This window comes from Cyprinodon variegatus, unplaced genomic scaffold, assembly GCF_000732505.1.
Source record: "Cyprinodon variegatus isolate N-32 unplaced genomic scaffold, C_variegatus-1.0 Scaffold13, whole genome shotgun sequence".
NCBI lineage: Eukaryota > Metazoa > Chordata > Actinopteri > Cyprinodontiformes > Cyprinodontidae > Cyprinodon > Cyprinodon variegatus.
In genome coordinates, this window is record NW_015150466.1 from 2,398,850 (window position 1) to 2,417,313 (window position 18,464).

At 38.0% G+C, this 18,464-nt stretch overlaps 1 protein-coding gene across 1 annotated transcript in view; it reads left to right on the forward strand.

The window, feature by feature from the left end:
• The window catches only part of LOC107089818 (receptor-type tyrosine-protein phosphatase T-like), a 309,070-nt gene that overhangs the window by 107,566 nt on the left and 183,040 nt on the right, over positions 1-18,464 (forward strand). The window contains exons 8-9 of the mRNA XM_015382802.1: positions 8,887-8,923; positions 15,506-15,562. Coding sequence (XP_015238288.1) covers positions 8,887-8,923; positions 15,506-15,562 — 94 coding nt within the window. The remainder of the gene's footprint in view (positions 1-8,886; positions 8,924-15,505; positions 15,563-18,464) is intronic.

Consider the following 18,464-nt stretch of genomic DNA (forward strand, 5'->3'; position numbering starts at 1 on the left):
TTAAATGTCATAAAAATAGCTTCTGTGATTTCCCTCCATCTCCCTCCTTTCCTCTCATATGGGATTGCTTTTTTACACGATGAGACCAAAGTCATAGAGTGCAAAAGAGTCAATTTAACTATCGTTAAATCTTTAGAAAAGGGAAGTTAGCGTCAGGATCAAAACATCTTCTCAGATATATTCGAACAACGATTTACAACGACTGAAAGATGCTTCACTGTCACTTTAAACACTCATTCATTATCCTCTGATTTGATTTTGATTTTACGTTAGCTTCTGCTAATGGTGTTAGCTCTAGCTAACATAGTAAACAGTAAATCAAAAGCCGATCACATTTGTTTGTGTCCACAGATATCTCACGTATAACGGTTCATGAAAACTTTGAGTGTGGAATCGTCAAACAGTTTTAAAACTTTAAATGAACACTAACTGTTTCCAGTCAGGCCTTATCTTTTAGACCTTTTTTTTTATGGAGAACCATCTCTGCCATATTTAAAAATAGATACAGAAATAAATAAATGCTCAGTAAATAAATAAGCATACAATTAATTGCCCCCCTAAATACAATAAACAAATAAATGTAGGTAGAATTTAAATTATGCAAGGCGGCATAAATGTATATAGCTTTTTTATTTATTCGCCTTTGTAATAATTACCTTATTTATTTATTGTCTGCTATAATCTTCAACTTTATTTATTTATTACTTATTTTTAAAGTATTTATTTATGTGCATGTGGTAATATTTTTGTCTGTTTTATTCTTCCTTTGTATTTTTTACCCTATTTATTTCTTCAAAGCTATTTATTTCTGCCTGTTGTTTTTACATTTCTGTCTGCATTCCTGCATCATTATGCAAATGAGGAGGGGTGTGTCTTAAAGGGTCAACAAATAAATAAATAAGCTAATTAAACGAGATTCATACATTTATGTCTCACTGTATAATTTAATTTCTACCTACATTTATCAGTTTATTGTATTCTAGGGCGCAATTAATTGGATGCTTATTTCTTTATTGAGCATTTATTTATTTATGTGTTTTTTTTTTTTAAATGGCAGAGTTGGTCCTCCATATTTTTTTAGGCTCTTTTATTAAATCAAAGGGGAAGCTTTTCTTCCACTGACCCCTTTTTATCAATTAATCCCACCGACTGCTGATCCTCCATCTTCGACCAGCTCCTTACTTTAGAAGTATTTCAAGAATCAAACTTCACTTTGTTAAATTTCCATAACACTTTAAAACCCTTTGAGGCTTGTTTTAATTTCCTCCTGCCGTAACCAGGGTAACGGTGCAGAGAGTGATGCCTGGTGAGTCGGCCGAAGCCGTGATTCGCCCCTCGATGCTCCCACATGGAGACGGACAGTGAGGTGGAGGCCTGTACTTCCTGCATGGCTGATGGATTCAGGCTCGTGTTCAGACCTTAAATCAGGTCATTTTCAGGCTCCCTATTTGATTGGATCGCAGTCGATCCAATCGGAGTTAGATTTGTCCGGATCACGGAGTGGAAAATTGTGGGTGTGCTGTGGGGCGATGGTGGAGAAAGTAAATAGAAATATAAGTGGGCCTGTTCAGCCACCATAACCCAAATGATTTGATGGGGAAGTCAGGCTTAGAAAATGGGCCCTCAGTTGGATTATTCCTTTCTGTATTTGCGCGTTCTGCCCATCCTTCCTATTCCCAGATTGAAACTGTTGCTGGCATTTCAAGACGAGAGACATATTAAAATTTGTCCATTCGCTTTCCCAGCGGCTGCCGTTTTTACTGCAGGGCCAAATCAAATGCTGAAGCTTTAGACTCCTCATTTCAGGAGCAGATAGGTGTGAAGGTGATATTTGTCAATCAAGGATTTAACTAATCTGCTTTTCTCACAAAGGGATTTGATTTAATTTCTCTTTCTGTCACTCACTGCTGTGGGAGTCAGCATTGGTTTGTCCCGAAGGCTGCAGATGCTTCTTGTTTGCAAAGAAACTCCTTGTTTTGCTGTTAGACGGCTATGTTGGTGTCAGAGTTTGATCCTGTGGATGAAAGAGCTGCTCATTCCCTGCCAGTCTTGGATAATCCGACTATTTTAGTTTTCCCCAATGAGATCCGCCTGTCCATCAAACCAGAGCCACGCCTTCCTCCCAGCCTTTTATTCTCAGTCAGGAGAACATTTAGGAGGAAACTGTTCCTCAATCCTCCCACTCTCTCCTCTTTTTTTCATCTGTGTGTCTTTTCACAGCATTTTAGGCATAAATAATCCGGCTTCCTACATGTACGGAGTGAACTTTGTTCTATTTTTTTTTTTCTCAGGCAAAAACTTGCTCGTAAATTAATGTGAAAAAAAACACAATACAGAAAATCAACTTAAAAAAAAATATAAAGTGTTTCTGCTGATTACTTAGATTTTATTTTGTCAAATTATTTTAATTGTTTTGTCATTATTTATGTATTTTATTTCTTTTTTAAATGTTTGGTTTTTTTAGATTAAGTTTTTTAAATGTAATTCTTATCAAATTGTGTTTCACATTCTCATTCTTTCCCTTTGGGGGTGGGCATTTCTCTGGAGCAATGAGCAAAGAACCATTTCTATTGGTCAAGAGTGAGTGTTTTCATTGAGCTGGAAGTGAAGATGATGTGATCTATAAAATGCAAAAAATAAAAAAAATAAAAAAAAGAGAAAATCTCAAGCATAAAAAAAGTTTGAAAATAAATCTTGTTTTTAAGAGAAAACATATAAATTCGATTGGCAGATCATCACCTCCTGAAATTAAGGGCAAATACATCATTAAAAAAAATTTTATTTTCAGATCAGTTTTGCTGTATAAAATTTAAAATGAATTAACAACAACAGCATCATTAAAGGCTACACAAAGCATTGTTCAGTGGGATTATTTAAGTATGGAGTGAAAGCTTAGACTTAAAAACACCAGTCCAAGTATCGTCACATTACCAGTTAGGCCAGTACAAACCTGGTTAGACACCTGTGGGGCTCACTGTCATAAAACGGGACAGGTAGACCCAGTATTCAAGGTGAGACAGTCAGGTATATTAAAAATGTTTATTTAGAAAACAACGAAGGGAACAGAACAAAAGCGTGGGACTGTGGAGCTGCGGCTCGGACACTTGGACACTCTGAAGGGAGGAACACAGGTAAGTGACCATGATCATCTGACAGGAGATGATTATCCATTTGGGTCACTTACCTGGTTTGACAGTTCAGTCCACCCTCTTTGAAAGGGGTGATATCCAGCCGATGGGACACTGGCTGGCACCACCCAGAGTGTCCCAGATGCTGCAGCCCCAGAGAACAAGCTGAAAGCCGACCCTGGTCAGGGGAAAACAGAACAGACAGCAGCAGACCAGGAATCCAAGAGTCCTCAGCTGATCAGCGGTTTCGGCCCAAACAGGAACATAGGGATCTAGGCTACCAGGATTCCTCAGAGCGTGGAGGCAGGTTCAGATACAGACGGGTCCAGAAGCGTGTCCAGACAGACAGCCACAGAAGCAGATGGGCAGGCTGGGTGGTTGAGTGAAGCAGAGACAAGACGGGGCACCAGGATTTCAGCAGGACTTTAAACTGGTCTCCTCCTAGGAGCCAGGCTTACAGGAATAAAACTCACCTTCTCCGAGTTCCGAGCCTAAAACCCTGAGGGGTCCGTGGAGAAGGACCAGGACACGATCAGAAGACAAGACGAACACGAAAACCCTCTCAATCCAATGCCAGGAACCAGGACACGAACCTTACAACTAAACTAAAAACGACCAAACAGAACACAAAACACAAAACAATTATCTGGCCCCGATTGCTCGGGCTAAACCAAATATAAAGCACAGACGCAGGTGAAAAATTAGGAACCAGGCAGAACTAGGCAGGTGAATGAAATTAATAATTAAGTTGAAACTATCAGGCCAGATCATGATACTCACTTAAAGACACTTAAAGAACTCCATGCAGACTTTTCTCCGTGTGACATACCTCCAATCAGTGCATCTTAAAAATAGACGAGCATTAGTTAAATGCATGAAACTCAGGAAGATCAGAGGTAGTGAAAAAACAAGCTGCAAAGTTGGAGTCGCTGGAAAAAAAGGGAGAGGAAGAAGAGGAAGACAAAGAAAATGGGGTAAAAAATGGCAGAAAACAAAAAAAAAACAAAAGGAAAGTGTGACACGCATGGAGAAACACGCTCCACCATGCTGGGAAAAAAGACACCCAGACACCTTCTTTGACAAGTAAAAAGCCTCAGGGGTTGGCCAAGGCACTCTGACAATCAATGTCACTCACCACCACCCCCCCACACACGCTAACATACCAGCAAAGACAGCACTGCGGTGACACACACACACACACTGAGAGAGCCTCAGAGTGCAGGTTTAGGAGTTTCCAGGAGAGAGATTTTACCTTCTGACAGTCGCTGTCAATCAAGATGCACTCAGACTCCAAAATTCCTGAATGCACTTTTATTCCTGGTCTGATGAACAGATGGGAACTTTCCCATTAAGCAGCCTGTTATTAAATCTCCCAGAGATTTTTACCTACATTCAGCTAATCATCGTTTGCTGTAAATGAGTCAATAATCATTTGGAATTTAATTTCAATGCCGATAGAGGAATTTATATTTCTCATTTAAAATTTACATCGGAATCAGCATCATTGAATCTTTGAACTTTGATCAAATTGCTTTTAAATGGTAGGGAAATCATATTTAAATGTCAAATCATTCTGGCTTAAACATGTATATAAATGTACTCTTCGTCAGACGATATTGTCCCAAAATTTAGAAAGTGTCTATTTAAAAATAAAATCCTGTTTTTTTTCCCATTATCTTATGCAGGCCAGTTAGTTATAGATCAGCTTGTACACCTGAATTAGGCCAATCATATATCAACAGTCATCTGTCAATAAATTTTTTTTGGTCATAGCATCTTGATTCATATGTTTCTGCTAATGTACACAACGGTTGAAATAAGAATCTTCGAATCGCAGACTAGTGGTGACCATTACAGGTGTATAGTTGTAGAGCGAATAATTGAGACTTATTAGGCTATAGTGTGCAGTTGTAAGAGAGTGAGTGATTTCTGACAGGGGAAACTCATCCACGACCTCCGACACTAAACTCTCCTCCTCTTGCATGTTTCCTCTGTCCATAGCGTTCCTTGACAGTGTCGTTTCTAAGTCACCAATTTAGTGCTACTTGGTCCCAATGGAATTTCCCATAGGGAACCTACTAGAACTAAGTTGCTAACTGGTTAGCAAGATGCTTCCGACAAACCGGCCACAATGAAACTTACTTGCGAACCTTCCGCCACAACAATGCCACGACCAATTACATTCACTTTATTCACTCTTGTAAAGTCGTGCACCACCCGGGAGAATTCAAAACTGCCACGGTTTGAACAGCCGCTTCCCTACGACTTTAAAGAAACAGAAAGATGGACCGACAACCACACAGCCAGGGCTTCTCCAGAACACACGAAGGGCCCAATATTCAATTATTTTTGTCGTAGGAAGTGATCGTCAAAGATTTCTTCACAAAAGTTAAGACCATGTGGTTGCTTCCATTTTAGGCCTCGTTCACACTGCAGGCCTTGATGCTCAATTCCAATTTTTATCTTGAAATCCAATTTTTTTGCGTGGCCATTCACATTTCCAAATGTGAAATATTTGACAAAAAACAGGTCGCATACCTGCCAAATAAAATCGGATTGAGGTCACTTCAGGCTGATGCGTGAACGTAGCCAAGATAAGCCCTTTACGGGATCTACTGGCACTTTGAGAAAGACGAGGTTCTAAGCCATAGAGATGGAGGACATTTTTATTCAACCTCGAAACACTTAGATGGTGAAAAAGCAGCAATTAGGAAAATGGATTGATATGAAAAAACTTAAAGAAGACGTAATGCACAGACTGTTGAACAGGAACTGAGCATCATCCAGAGACTGGTCTAGCAGTTCTGGTTGGCTGGAACAGAGGCTTATGATGAGGTGATTGGTTGAAAGTGAGACCTCCAGACTGAATAACATTTATTTTATTAAATGCTAATGATATTTCTAATAAATAATATAAAGTACAACTTAGTAACTGAAATTGTTTGGAACAAAAGTATAAAAAACAAAGTAATGAAACTGCAAATGCTAATAATTTAATAACATTTCAAGCCCAATAAAAACGCTAGTTTTTGATCAATGGAAATCTTCTCGCTAACATCCAGCAGACCAAAAGAAATGCATCTATGCTCTGATCTGTAAAACACAATTTGAAAAGAATGAAATTCATGAAATTCAATCTGAAAAAGAGACATGAAAAAGTAAATATACTATGTTGGATTCAGGAAAAATAACTTTGCAAAAAAATAGAAATTGAGTCTGCACAGGAAAGAGATTCAAGCAGCTTCTGCAGGAGCGGAAAGAAAAGCCCAACCCAACTTCAAGCTTTCCTTCTCCGAATCCCCTCCTGCAGCCGTCTTTTATTAACAGAGCATAGCACATGATTACAAAACAGCATTTGTTCTGACAGAACAATTGATCAGTTCATAAAGACAGGATGCTCCATCAGAATGACAAGGCAAGATGGTCTCCTGACTGCATCACAAGACACAGTGCAGCAGGCAGGATGGTCTCCTGACTGCACAAATGTTTCATAAGCACACATTAATTTTATAATCATCATTGATTAAACCTGACATACTATATAAAAATATATTTAAAAACAAGATAGGGAAAAAAATGCAGATCTGCACATCAGGTCTAATTTAATACCATGTTGGAAACTCTTGGCATTTTTGGTATCCCATGAGCTTTTTTTTTGTTGTTGTTGCTGTTTTTTTTTTACTATATTTGTTTGGAAATTACTTAAAAAAATTAAACATGAATGTTATTTTTGTCATGACCCCTGAGAGAAATCCAAATATATTTTCTGCAAATAGTGTAGTTTCTAAAGTTGGTTTATTCTAACTAGATTTGATGTGTTAATATTCTGAGTTGAGGATATTCAGAAGGGGCCCTAAAAACCAAAGCTGGAGAGAATTTGTTCAGAAGCTTTTAGGTGACATGTTGGCAGCTACTGTACGTATCGTCTCTGATGAAGACAAATGGGCCGGCGAATGACGGATGGAAATATGTGGGTGACAGGTGTGTGGGACGGGTACACTGGCTGGTGACAGCACCTTGTAGGAGGGGAGAAAAGGTAAAAGGTTGCAGCCATGAAGGAATGAAAAGAGCAGGTTTAAAAGAAAGGACACCCACTGACAGAGGAAACAGCCTCAGGCAAAGCTGATAGGAAAAATAAGATGAATTCTTGAACAACAATGCATACAGACTTTTGAGACTTTCTGAGATTATAAATATGATGACATTTTCAGAATAATGTAATTAAAATGATAATAATTCATATTAAGCACACAAATATACAATGCTCTGCATCATACATTCATGTTTAATGTTCATGTTCAACATTTTCACTGAGTAAATGACCCTAGAGACTCAAATGGTTCAAATGAATCAAGGCTGCAATAAAAAAAAAGACAAAGTTTAGAGAGCCGTACTTAATGAAATTTCTTTTTGTATACACTTGTGTGTACAAAATGACAAAATAAAATCTGTCTAAGTCTCTAAGTCTAAATGGAATAGTCTGACCAAGCTGGATCTCAGTATGGGAAAGAAATAAAAGTGGGCTGAAGCAATAACCCTGAGGCACTCCTTTTTTTAACCAACGCTGTCAGGGGGTAAGAGTTAGGTTTTCAGATATATTCTTTACCATACAGATATATATGATTAAAACAAAGAACAAAAGACCATAGAAGCAGGTGGTAAAAAACATAATTTAATAAATAAATAAAAATAAATGGAAAGAAAGCAAGTTTGCAGTGGCAGCAGATTCAGCATCATGTCTGCGAGGAAGTTTGTTGGTGGTGGGCGTGAACGCAGGGAGGATCGATCACACTCACCTTCACGTTCACCCTATACTGAGGATGAAGTCTGGAGGAGAACTGACGGTTTCCTCCTGTGAACCCCGCTCACGTTACTCATAGTCTTTGTATAAGCTAAACGCCACCACTTATGAGTAATTTATAAAATCCTATACACTACTGTTTATGCTCTAAAAACATTCTAAATGACTTTGTTTCGAGTAAATTCTGGATGCTACCCACTCAGGACACTTGGAATACATTGGACGAGCAGTATGGAGGAATATTGACACGTTTTTTTTGGACTTTTATGGACCTTTCTGTCTCGGGCGCCATAGATCTCCATTATTTGAATGTCAGCAGACAGCAAGAAGCCTCCCAGATCTCCAGATGCATTTGAGATATCAAAAAAGTACTCCAGAGTGTTGTTCAGCATGGGGGTGAGTAGAAAATGAAGGCTAATCATGTTTTGGGTGTACTATTCCTTTAACGTATGTCATTGATCAGATAACTTACCTGTAACTCAAGTATGGCGTACATGGGGAACAAGAACCTACTGCTTCTGCTTTACTACACTAAAGTTACAAGTCAGTTAAACTAAAGCAGTAAAGTCAGCTACTGCTTTAGTGTAACTGACTTTAAATATGTATATAAAAAAGCAATTTAGGTTGAGATTGCTGTACACCACAAAAAACACCAAAAAGTAAGTAAATAGATAGATTTTTTATACATGACTAAAGGGAAGCACGCCCATTGAGGTAGTTTAAAGTTTATTTTTGGTACAAAACTAAAGGGATAAAATAAAGGGATAAATGTGTACTGACTATGGGTATGTTGGTCTGTCCGGGTTTGTTGATCTGACAGAACACCTGCAGGGGGGGGCATAGGACAATGGACATAGGTCCCCAATGTCCGAACGGAATATAATGGCTTATGGCAAAAACCAGTTATCAGATGTGAAGGATGTTAACTTTTTGTCTGTGTGTGTTTTCTCTCTACAGGAAACCAAAATAAACTGCGTCCGTCTGGCTCGCAAAGGTATGAGCACCCTTCCATTGATACACAGCATCATTAGTGAAGTATTAGGACTTTCATAGTTTCATAGATACTTTTGGTATCGACCCAGAGGAGTAGGTTCTATTAGGAAAGAGCTGTTTTACACCAACACACACACTCTGCAGGAAAAAGGCCAACTATTCATGACCTGTTGACCCTGCATGCTCTTCTCCCATCTCCTCTGCTCCAGTATTTCTCTCATTCTGCTCCTTTCCTTCTGTCCGGCTCTTGTTTCGTCATCTCATGCCACGTCCAGCCAGTCGGCTTTATTAGACCCACTGGACAGATGCTACAGCGTTACCTCCAGCTCTGACCCCTCCATTGCTCTCTCTGTGTCTCAGATCTTTAGTTGCTGTTCATCTTTCACAAATCCACCCATTTGTGCGCCGGGCTGTGTGCTTTGAGAGCTTTTCAGCTTGCTATCGATTTTTCTCACCTTCTGTTTATTTTTCCATCTTCATCAAGCATTGATTTGATTTTTCCACATTTTCAATCTCTATTTCTGTCTCATCCACAGTACATCAAGCCTTTATTGCTCATTTGTGCACATTTCTCTCTTTTATAGCTTTTGGTTTCTTCATTTATTATACTGAATGTTTGTTTTTGTTTTTTTCTTTAGGTAATATATGTTAGGGTGTGAAAACACTACGCTATGACTGTCTGCATTAGGAAAGACATGCTTCTCACTTTGCGGCTGTCTTCATACCCCAAAGTTTTCTGCTTAAATGTGGAAACCTTTATTGAGTCCGAATGTAATTTAAATGGACTTGTTAGTTTTAAAGTAGGCAGTGTTAAGTTGCAAAGCAGATGGTCAATTTTAAGAAAGCTTAATGGTTTTCTTAATGTAGTTCTGCAACAAAAATGGCAGCTGTCTCTTTAGTCCAATCAGAGAATTTTAGAAGCAAATTGAAGTTGAAATAAAATTTAAAGCAGTAATCTGGGTGGGAACCTTTCTGCACATAATGCAGGGATAAATCAGAGTTAGAGAGATATTTAATGTTGGCTCAAATAAGTTTTATTTTAAAATTATCTGAAAGCACAAAGTCAAACAGGTCCAGTTTTTTCTGGTTATTCCAGGTCAGTCCATTTTCACTCAGTTTTATTCTCGTTGAGTTTAATCCAATTAAATCAGATCATGTAGATCATCCTATTTCAAATATTTCAACTTCTCTTCAAGGAATTTAGATCACAAGGTGGCAGTAGAGAGGAATGTCTCCCTTTAAAGGGGTTATAGAATGCAAAACCGAGTTTCCATTGTCGTGGATGAATAACGATAGTTCAGTGGGGGAAATGGACGTACAAAAAAATTCAAACCCCATCAACACCTACTTTCTCTGCAAATCTCACAATTGTAAACTTCCACCTTAAAACGGGTGAATCCAAACGAAGCCCAGAGTTGACGTCAATTCGGGGATGTTGCCTTATTTGGTTCTGGCCTGTACTTTAGTCAAGCCCCAATATAGACATACAGACCAGCCGACTGGTTCACTGGGCCAAGGGAGGAGGGGGTACGAAGTGTCGACTGCTGGGCCGCTGACTGGACCGGACCTCAGCAGAGAGCCATGAGCCGCCTGTCCTCAGCCGGAGGAGGGAGGCTGGGGGAAGCATGGGGCTGCCGGTGTCCAGGCTATGGTCGGGGTCGGGTTTGGTAGCTCTATTTCCTGCTGGCTCCCTGCCCCCATCCGCCGGGGTTCCCGGACCAGCCCCGGAGCTCACGGCTCGGTTCTGCTGCACTGTAGTCGACCAAAATCCCAGACGATTTTCAAATTCCCCCTGGACATTTTTTTAGATATGAAAATTAGGACATGTCTGGGAAAAAGAGGACATCTGGTCACCCTACAATATCAACAATCTGATGTTTCAGTGAGCGAGTGCTTGTTGCTATGATGCGTCTTTGCTCAGCAGCTTCGCTCGTTGAAAACCAACCAATTAGCTCTCATAGAACAGCAAATATGCCATTTTTAGCCCAACCAATGTTACACACCCTATTCAGAGACCCTAAGGACCAGCACCAAATATCGTATAGAACCATTCTATGACCCCTTTAAAGAAGGAAAATCTCCTGCAGAAGCAGGTTTAGTTTCAGCAGCCGACCAGCGACAGATGAACAGTTCTGCAGTTTGTAAGGCATAATCAGAAAGAACAAAATGAGCCAGCTCAGCATCATGAGGAGGAGGAAAAGGTGTTCAGGACTGTAGTCTGACTGCGTTAGTCCCTGAGGCACGGCTCCAGTGAGTCAGCTCTTTGAACTACAGCAAAATGAGACGTTTCTGTTCAGAAAATAAAGAACGTCTGTTTCTCTTCAAGATAACGTGGAAATGGATTTAACAGAGTCAATAAAAGCATAAAATTAGAGACACGTAGGAGAAGCTCTCTTTTATTTTCATCAGAACCCTTGAAGCCGAATTTTGATCAATTTCTTCTCTTTATTGCAGAAACTTGGGAAAAAATTAAAAACTGGAAAAAAAAGTATGAAAAAAAGTATTTTAATGTGAGAAGAAAAGGATATTAGATGAATAAAACATAGCTAAAAATAGAATACTTATACCATACTTATATATACATAAACAAATAAAATATTAAAAACTGAAAAGTATTTTTAAAACTGAAAAAAATTTAAAAGGATTTTTTTTTTTAAACTAGAAAAAAAAAGATTGGCTACCTTTTTTTTCCTTTTTTTTTTACTGAAAAAAGAATTTGCAATTAAAGCATAATTTTTAAACTGAAATGAAAAAGATATCAAACTGAAGAAAATATAAATTAAAAATATAGGGTTTTAAAAAACAAAGGTATTTTTAAACTCTTAAAACAACTTTGCCTTTTAAAAGTTTTCTTTTTAGTTTTAAACTGCTTCCCCTTCGGGAAGAAGACATGGAGGGACAGACACCTTCTTCCCCTGGACTAGATATTCCCACTGTGGCATTCAGGAACTGTGGGAAATTAAAAAGCCTCCAAAAGGCTATTGGCATTGTGCTTTAGTGTAACTGACTTTAAAAGACTGACATATTTCAGTGATTTAAGTGTCATCAGGGAGATGATGTAGAGAAATGTAGACGTTTCTACTTCCATGGGTTCCTGAATCCACCAATAATAAACTTTCAGTCATCATTCCATGCCTCACATTATGTTAAGCCCCGCCCCCACGAAGAAAATTATTTAAGAAATTGGAAAGTAATTTTAACATTTTTTTTTCAGTTTCAAATAATATTTTTTTTTTTTCCAAAAAAAATAAAAATTAAATTAAATAAAACCAACTATACGGCCCCAGTGTAGCTCCATAATTTCCGCCCCCCAAAAAAACATTCTTTCCACATTAATATGTCTGAGTTGACTTTAAAATTGTTTCAGTTCTGGGATTTTCCTGAAAGCCACAGCCACCCCTTAACCAAAGTCAGCCACCATGTTTTTTTATTAATTTTTTTAAAAAGGTTTCCTTTAACCTCCAGCCTGGCGCTGAAAAGGTTAATTCCTATAGATTCCCGTTGCACCGTTTCCCTCCATCCTCTATAATCCAGAATAACGAGGTAGAGCTTTACAACCTGCAGCGTCTCTGAAACAAACATTTTCTGTCAGCTTTATTGAACCGTTCATCCAGTAGTATTTCATTCAAGTCGTCTGCTGCAGACGATATGAGTCAGATATGGAGAGTGCTTCATTTCACTGCAGCAGACACATTTTAGAAGCACGCTATGTGTTTGAAATGAGCTGCCAGATAAGAAGATTCAATGTTAAAGAGCTTCAAAACAACTCATCTTTGGATTTCGTTACAAGTAGTGAAACTGTACTAGCCGCAGTATTTCAAAGTGGAATGATCACAAACCATGGCTGACTGTAAAGCATGGCCTGGTAAAACCCTGAAAGATAATTTATTTCTAATTTTAAATCTTGAATCTGTTTTCTATAGATCTGTCTCATACTTTAAAGATCTGAGCCTTTCTGGCAAATATGTTTTTCCGATTCAATCAATGGTCAGCTCCAGTGGCCTCGACAGGCAGCTCGCAGCATAACAAGCTTTAGCTCTACTGAAACACGAGACATACAACACAGTTATTCAAATGCAGATCAAGATTAATCGGAAAATCCTGCAACATTGGATAAATATTAGATCGCTTTGCTTCCATATTCTGCTTGGTAGTTCTTCCTCTGATGTACCTGGGTATAAAATCAAGGTAGTGCATCAGTAAATGGAAAAAAGGCAGCTTTGTGGTAGTCGCTATTCAATTAGATTTATTTCTATAGCGTCAATTAAAAACATGTCATCTCAAGACAGTTTACAGAGATATTTGAATCCGATCATCCAGCTGATTGCATCCAGTCATTTGCAGGATCCGCTCCTCCTGGATGAGCAGCTAGAGAAATGGCGACTTTACAGCAATCCCTCACAACAATCATGCATGCAGCAACAGTGGAGAGGAAAACTCCCTTTTAACAGGAAGAAACCTCCACCAGAACCAGGCTCAGTTTGAGTGGCTTCTGCTGAGACAGACTGGGGTTCAAGGAGATACGGAACGTAAATGCATTGCTCTATAAAGACTTTCGATGTTAGAAAATCTAAAGGTAAACTAGCTCCACAGGTGGCTCTACCTGGGAAAGAAACAGTTAATCATATGAGCTCTGAGCCAGTTTTCATGTTAAAGGATGAAAATGAGAACATCCAATTAGTGACAGTAAAAGCTGGACCCATACCTATGTCTTGGATAGAAACAGGACTAAACACTAAGAAATAAGCCAAACTGCATAATCTATGATGGTATGGAGTGAAAACTGTTCCAATACCATTTTAAGCAAAAAAAACAACAAACATGTTTTGCTAATGAAAATTTAAAAAGAAACACTATTTGTAAATGAAAATTAATTATTCCAAAATTTGCATATAATATTTATTTTTTTCAATTCTTTTTTGGTACTTTTATTTGTAAAATTTCTGTTTTCCACACTCAGTTTTATGAATTATAGTTTTTTTTTCAGTTTTGTTTTTCCAGATCACATTTTCTTCACGTAGGCTTTCCTCTGAAGTGAGGAACATTTCTTTCGGTCTGCAGGCCGTTAGCACATAGTGGTCAATGTGCGCATTAAGAGTGAAAGATGATCTATGAAACATAATTTTAAAGATTTAAAATGATAAAAATTCAATCTGAATGAGAGAAATTTCTAAAAGTTAAATGTATTTGTTAAAAAAAATTCTAAAGATTAAATCTAAAAAACAGCAAAAATACTCGTCTGTCAAATTTCCATTTACAAAACTTATTTGCTTGCAACAATTATGCACCAAAATTTCTGCCATTAAATGGTAGTTGCTGACAGCAGTAAACCAACTGAGAGGGCAAAAAACAAGAAGAACATAACCAAGAAGACAAAGACAATCTAAAAACTATAATCTAAAAACTACTGCAGAAATTCAGAAATAGAAGCAGAGAGAGAAAAGTAGTCCCTTTGTCCTCCGGCAGCCAAAGCCTATAGCAGCATATCCTTGCTTTTATGTTTTAGTCTAGGCTAAGACCAGACATGAACAGAATTTTAGGTCTTTCTTTTGTATTTAAAAAAATGCTATTTCACGGAAAAAAAATTAAATAAAATAACACAGTTGTCATTTTTATGGATCCAGATTTTTTATGCCTTGAATTCCAAGCGCAGTTAAAAAATCCACAGAAAGAGAGAATTATGCTTTAGCTTCTTTAGAAAGAACTAGTCTGAAAAAAACAGAATCAAGCATATAACTGCAAATAAAAACATACTGGCAAAAGAAAAAGTTGAGTACCTAATCAGGAGGTCGAAGGAAAATAAAGTTCTTTCTGTGAGATCATTTTCTGGTATCGAATGTAATTTAGAAAGGGCTGCAGCAGTGGTCAGAGGTGGGAGCAGAAGGTCAGCAGACACAAAGAAAGCCTTATAGATCCATAATTGAGGCTTTCTCTTTACCACAGGTGTGTTAGTGCCCTTATGATCACTGGTTTCAACATCAATCTGCTTTCAGGGTTTTGCCCGCGCCAAAAGCAAAAAACAAAACATAAAAAAAACAACAAACAGCTCCTTCAAACTAAATGACGTACCCATTCCTGCCTCAGAAATGTGAAACCATATATCAGCAGACATAATTATCAGTTTCTTTCCTCTACAAGTTGCCAGAAAGATTTTTTTTATCCATCTCTTCCTTTCCTCCATTGTCTCTTCCCTTTGGTTTTATTAACCCGTCAGTCCAGGCTGGCAGATCCCAATGCTAACTCCAAACACAACATCTGCATTCACTGACCACTCTTTACTAATAAGCATATTGGACACACCAGTCAGGCCTCCTCCTGGTAATTAGACGGACTGTTTATCCTTGGCCGATAAGTCATATCCCAGCAGAAGTGCTATTGATCTCATCTCTCACCACAGCAGCTTCTCTCCTCTAGACAGATCAAACTGGGGGGGGGATCTAATGAAACTGATAAATCAAATCATTTATCCTTTTTCTTAGACTTTTTTCTTCTTTCTTTTCCTTTTTTGTTGTTGTTTGTTTTTTCTCTCTCCCCTCTCTTCCTCTCATGCTTTCCGGCGGGGACGTGTGGCCCTTGGCCTTAGTGGTAATAGGTAGGGGACAAATAACAACGCCGTACATTCTAGTCATCCCCAGCGAAGGTGATTATTTCTCTATAGGCAGAATATCTTCTTCCCTATGTTATGTCACAGCTAAACCATACAACACGACGCAAAACACTAATTCATGTTGGTTGTTTCCTGCCCTACACCTTCTCCACTTTATCCCTCTGTTTCTTGATTTGTCTCGGTTTTGTTTCCATGGTTTCGGGGCTCTTTGGTTGTTGTTGTTGTTCCTTCTCATCATCATCTTCTCATCTTTACTGCATTTGTTTGCATGTTTGCTCGGCTTCTCGTGTTGCCGGCTGTGGTGGAAGCTCAACTGTCTTGCATGCAAACTCACGTCCTTCAGTGGTATCACGGTTTATAGTCCAAGAATTCTAAAGAAATAACAGAGGTTTTCTTTATTTTGGTTTATTTTTCATCTAATAACAAAGTGTTTTACTTTAATCCTTTATAGGGCAAGTTACGGTCTTTGATCACTTGCATCCCCCTTACAAAAGGAGCCCCCCCCATCCCTCATTGAGGTCTAGAAGCACCAGATCTATATCCAGCCATTCAGCAAAGATGCTGCTACATGGCTGTACACCTTATTTTGGCATTTGACCAATTAGATGAGCCCTTGAATGATATATTACCTACTGTAAATTAAGCTGGAAGAAAAAAGTTAACTCAAGAAAAAAAGGTAAAAAGCTAAATGAAAATGTAAAAAGTAAAGTTAAAAAGTTTATAAGCCTCGTTAACAATTATATTTAGGTTTTAAACTAAAAAATATAGGTGCCAGTATCAGCATCAAAGCCTCTAATTCACTGTTGTACCAAAAACAATGAATGTTTTTCATGAATCTCTGATAGAAGCACTTTTGTTATTTTTCTTAATATATTCCAGCAAGTTGGCGTTTCTTGTTATTACATTGACATTCATTTTTACTATCAAAATATCAATATTTTTTTAATGTTACAAAGGTAATAAGGTTTTGTCCTGGATTCCAATAACACTATTGGGTTGAAATTTTGCTTTTCCAAGTATTTCAGTGAGTGCTCTATAATTAAAGTAAGGAGATAAAACAAAGGAAATCGTCAAAAAGATAAAACTTTGAAGCTACACATTGTCTATAGATGCCTTTTGCTCCGTTCAACTTGAACAACAATCCACAACTTATGAGCCTGAATGTTAATCCAGCTAAATACAAATAAACACATGAAATGGTGAATTATGATGGCAGCTTTCATCTACCTTAAAATGAACAGAAGCCTCTTTTTCACAGCATCATTCAGTTCGTTTGTTTTCATTCTTTCATTTGAATCAGAGACTTTTATTCTTGACTCTGTAGAAATGATAATTATTTTCTATGGACTTTACCTCAGACATACATGAAACAGACTTTTTCTGCTGATCCCTGATATCTGTTGGACCCCACTGATGCTACCTTTCTCTTTATAGAGACTTTGCATCAACTTTTCATTTAGTTTGTCTTTATGGTCCAAATTGAAACGGACGAACAGGTCCACCCCTTTGGAATGGGGGTCATTGTTTCTATTTCAATTTGCATGTCTTCTAAACAAAAACAAGGCTTTGTTGGGCTACTGTATAAAGCCTCGAACTTAACGCTATTTCTGACGTCTTCAAATAAGTCCAGTGGATTGTTTTTTTTTTCCTTTTTTGGCATGACTATGACCTGGATGACTGAGAATCTTCACCAGCATTTATAAAGTCCAATCTGCACAAGTTAATTCACTCAGCTTGGACTCACCTGGACTTGTTTTCTCCGTACGGCCATTGTTCGTTGCAGGAAACATCTTTAATTCCTGTACAGTGTGTAAAAGTAGAGATAAAAAGTTTTACCCTACACTAAAAAGCATTCCTTCTCTTTAGATACTGTGTTTGTTTAGTGAGGAAACATGACAGCAAAACATAAATGTCTTTCAACGAAAAGTTTACTGTTTACCTGAACAATGCAGACACGACAATAATTCAGTTGTTAACGACCGCCGCTTCTTTCAACACACAGTGGCTGATGATTAAAGATGCAGACTGCAGCAGAGACAGTTACACATCCAACAAAGATCTACTGGAACCCTGCGTTCAATAGATAAGAACTGTTTTCATATGAAGGCAGAAAAGATTAAAACTGGATTTCATAACAAAGATAATACTTCAGGCCTCCTATCTTCCCGGTCTCTCTTTAATAAGCGAGCAGAAATAGATTGTTTCTTTGTGCTCATTTGAGGACTTTTTCCAAACTTAGAGATAGGTCCTAATAAAAATGTCTTACTTTCCCTTATTTAATGAAATCTGGTTCAAATTCAAACTCAAGAGCAAAGTAAATTAAAAAGTATGACTACTTGGAATAAAAACTTTTTTTTTACTCACTGTAAGGGACCAGAGTTAAAGATCAGAAATGTGATATGCAGGGTTTAAGGATGCATCCCTCAGTAGATGTAGCTCCTCTTCAGTGAAAAACAAACATTCAGACGGATTCTCAGCTCTTTTTTTTAAAGTCGTAGGGAAAAAATATTTAAAAGTCAAATCATTCTGGCTTAAACATGTACATAAATGTACTCTTTATCAGATGATATTGTCCTAAAAGTTAGAAAAGTTCTATTTAAAAAAAAATATATATCTGTGTTTTTTTCATCATATTCTGCAGGCCAGTTAGTTATACGTCAGCCTGAACATCTAAATTCAGCCAATCAAATATCAACGGTCATATGTCAATCAAATTTTTTCGGTCATAGCATCTTGATTCATATGTCGCAGCTAATATACGCAACAGCTGAAATCAGAAATCAGAATCATGTCCTTTCCCATTGAGTTCTGTCCCAGTGTTCACGGGGATGGACGTCTGTGTCTTCAGCAGGCGTAGAGCTAACAGAACTGGCAGCGTTGCGAGGCAAGGGCTCAAACATGTACGGCTGGAAGCCTTCTACACCAAACCAAGCTT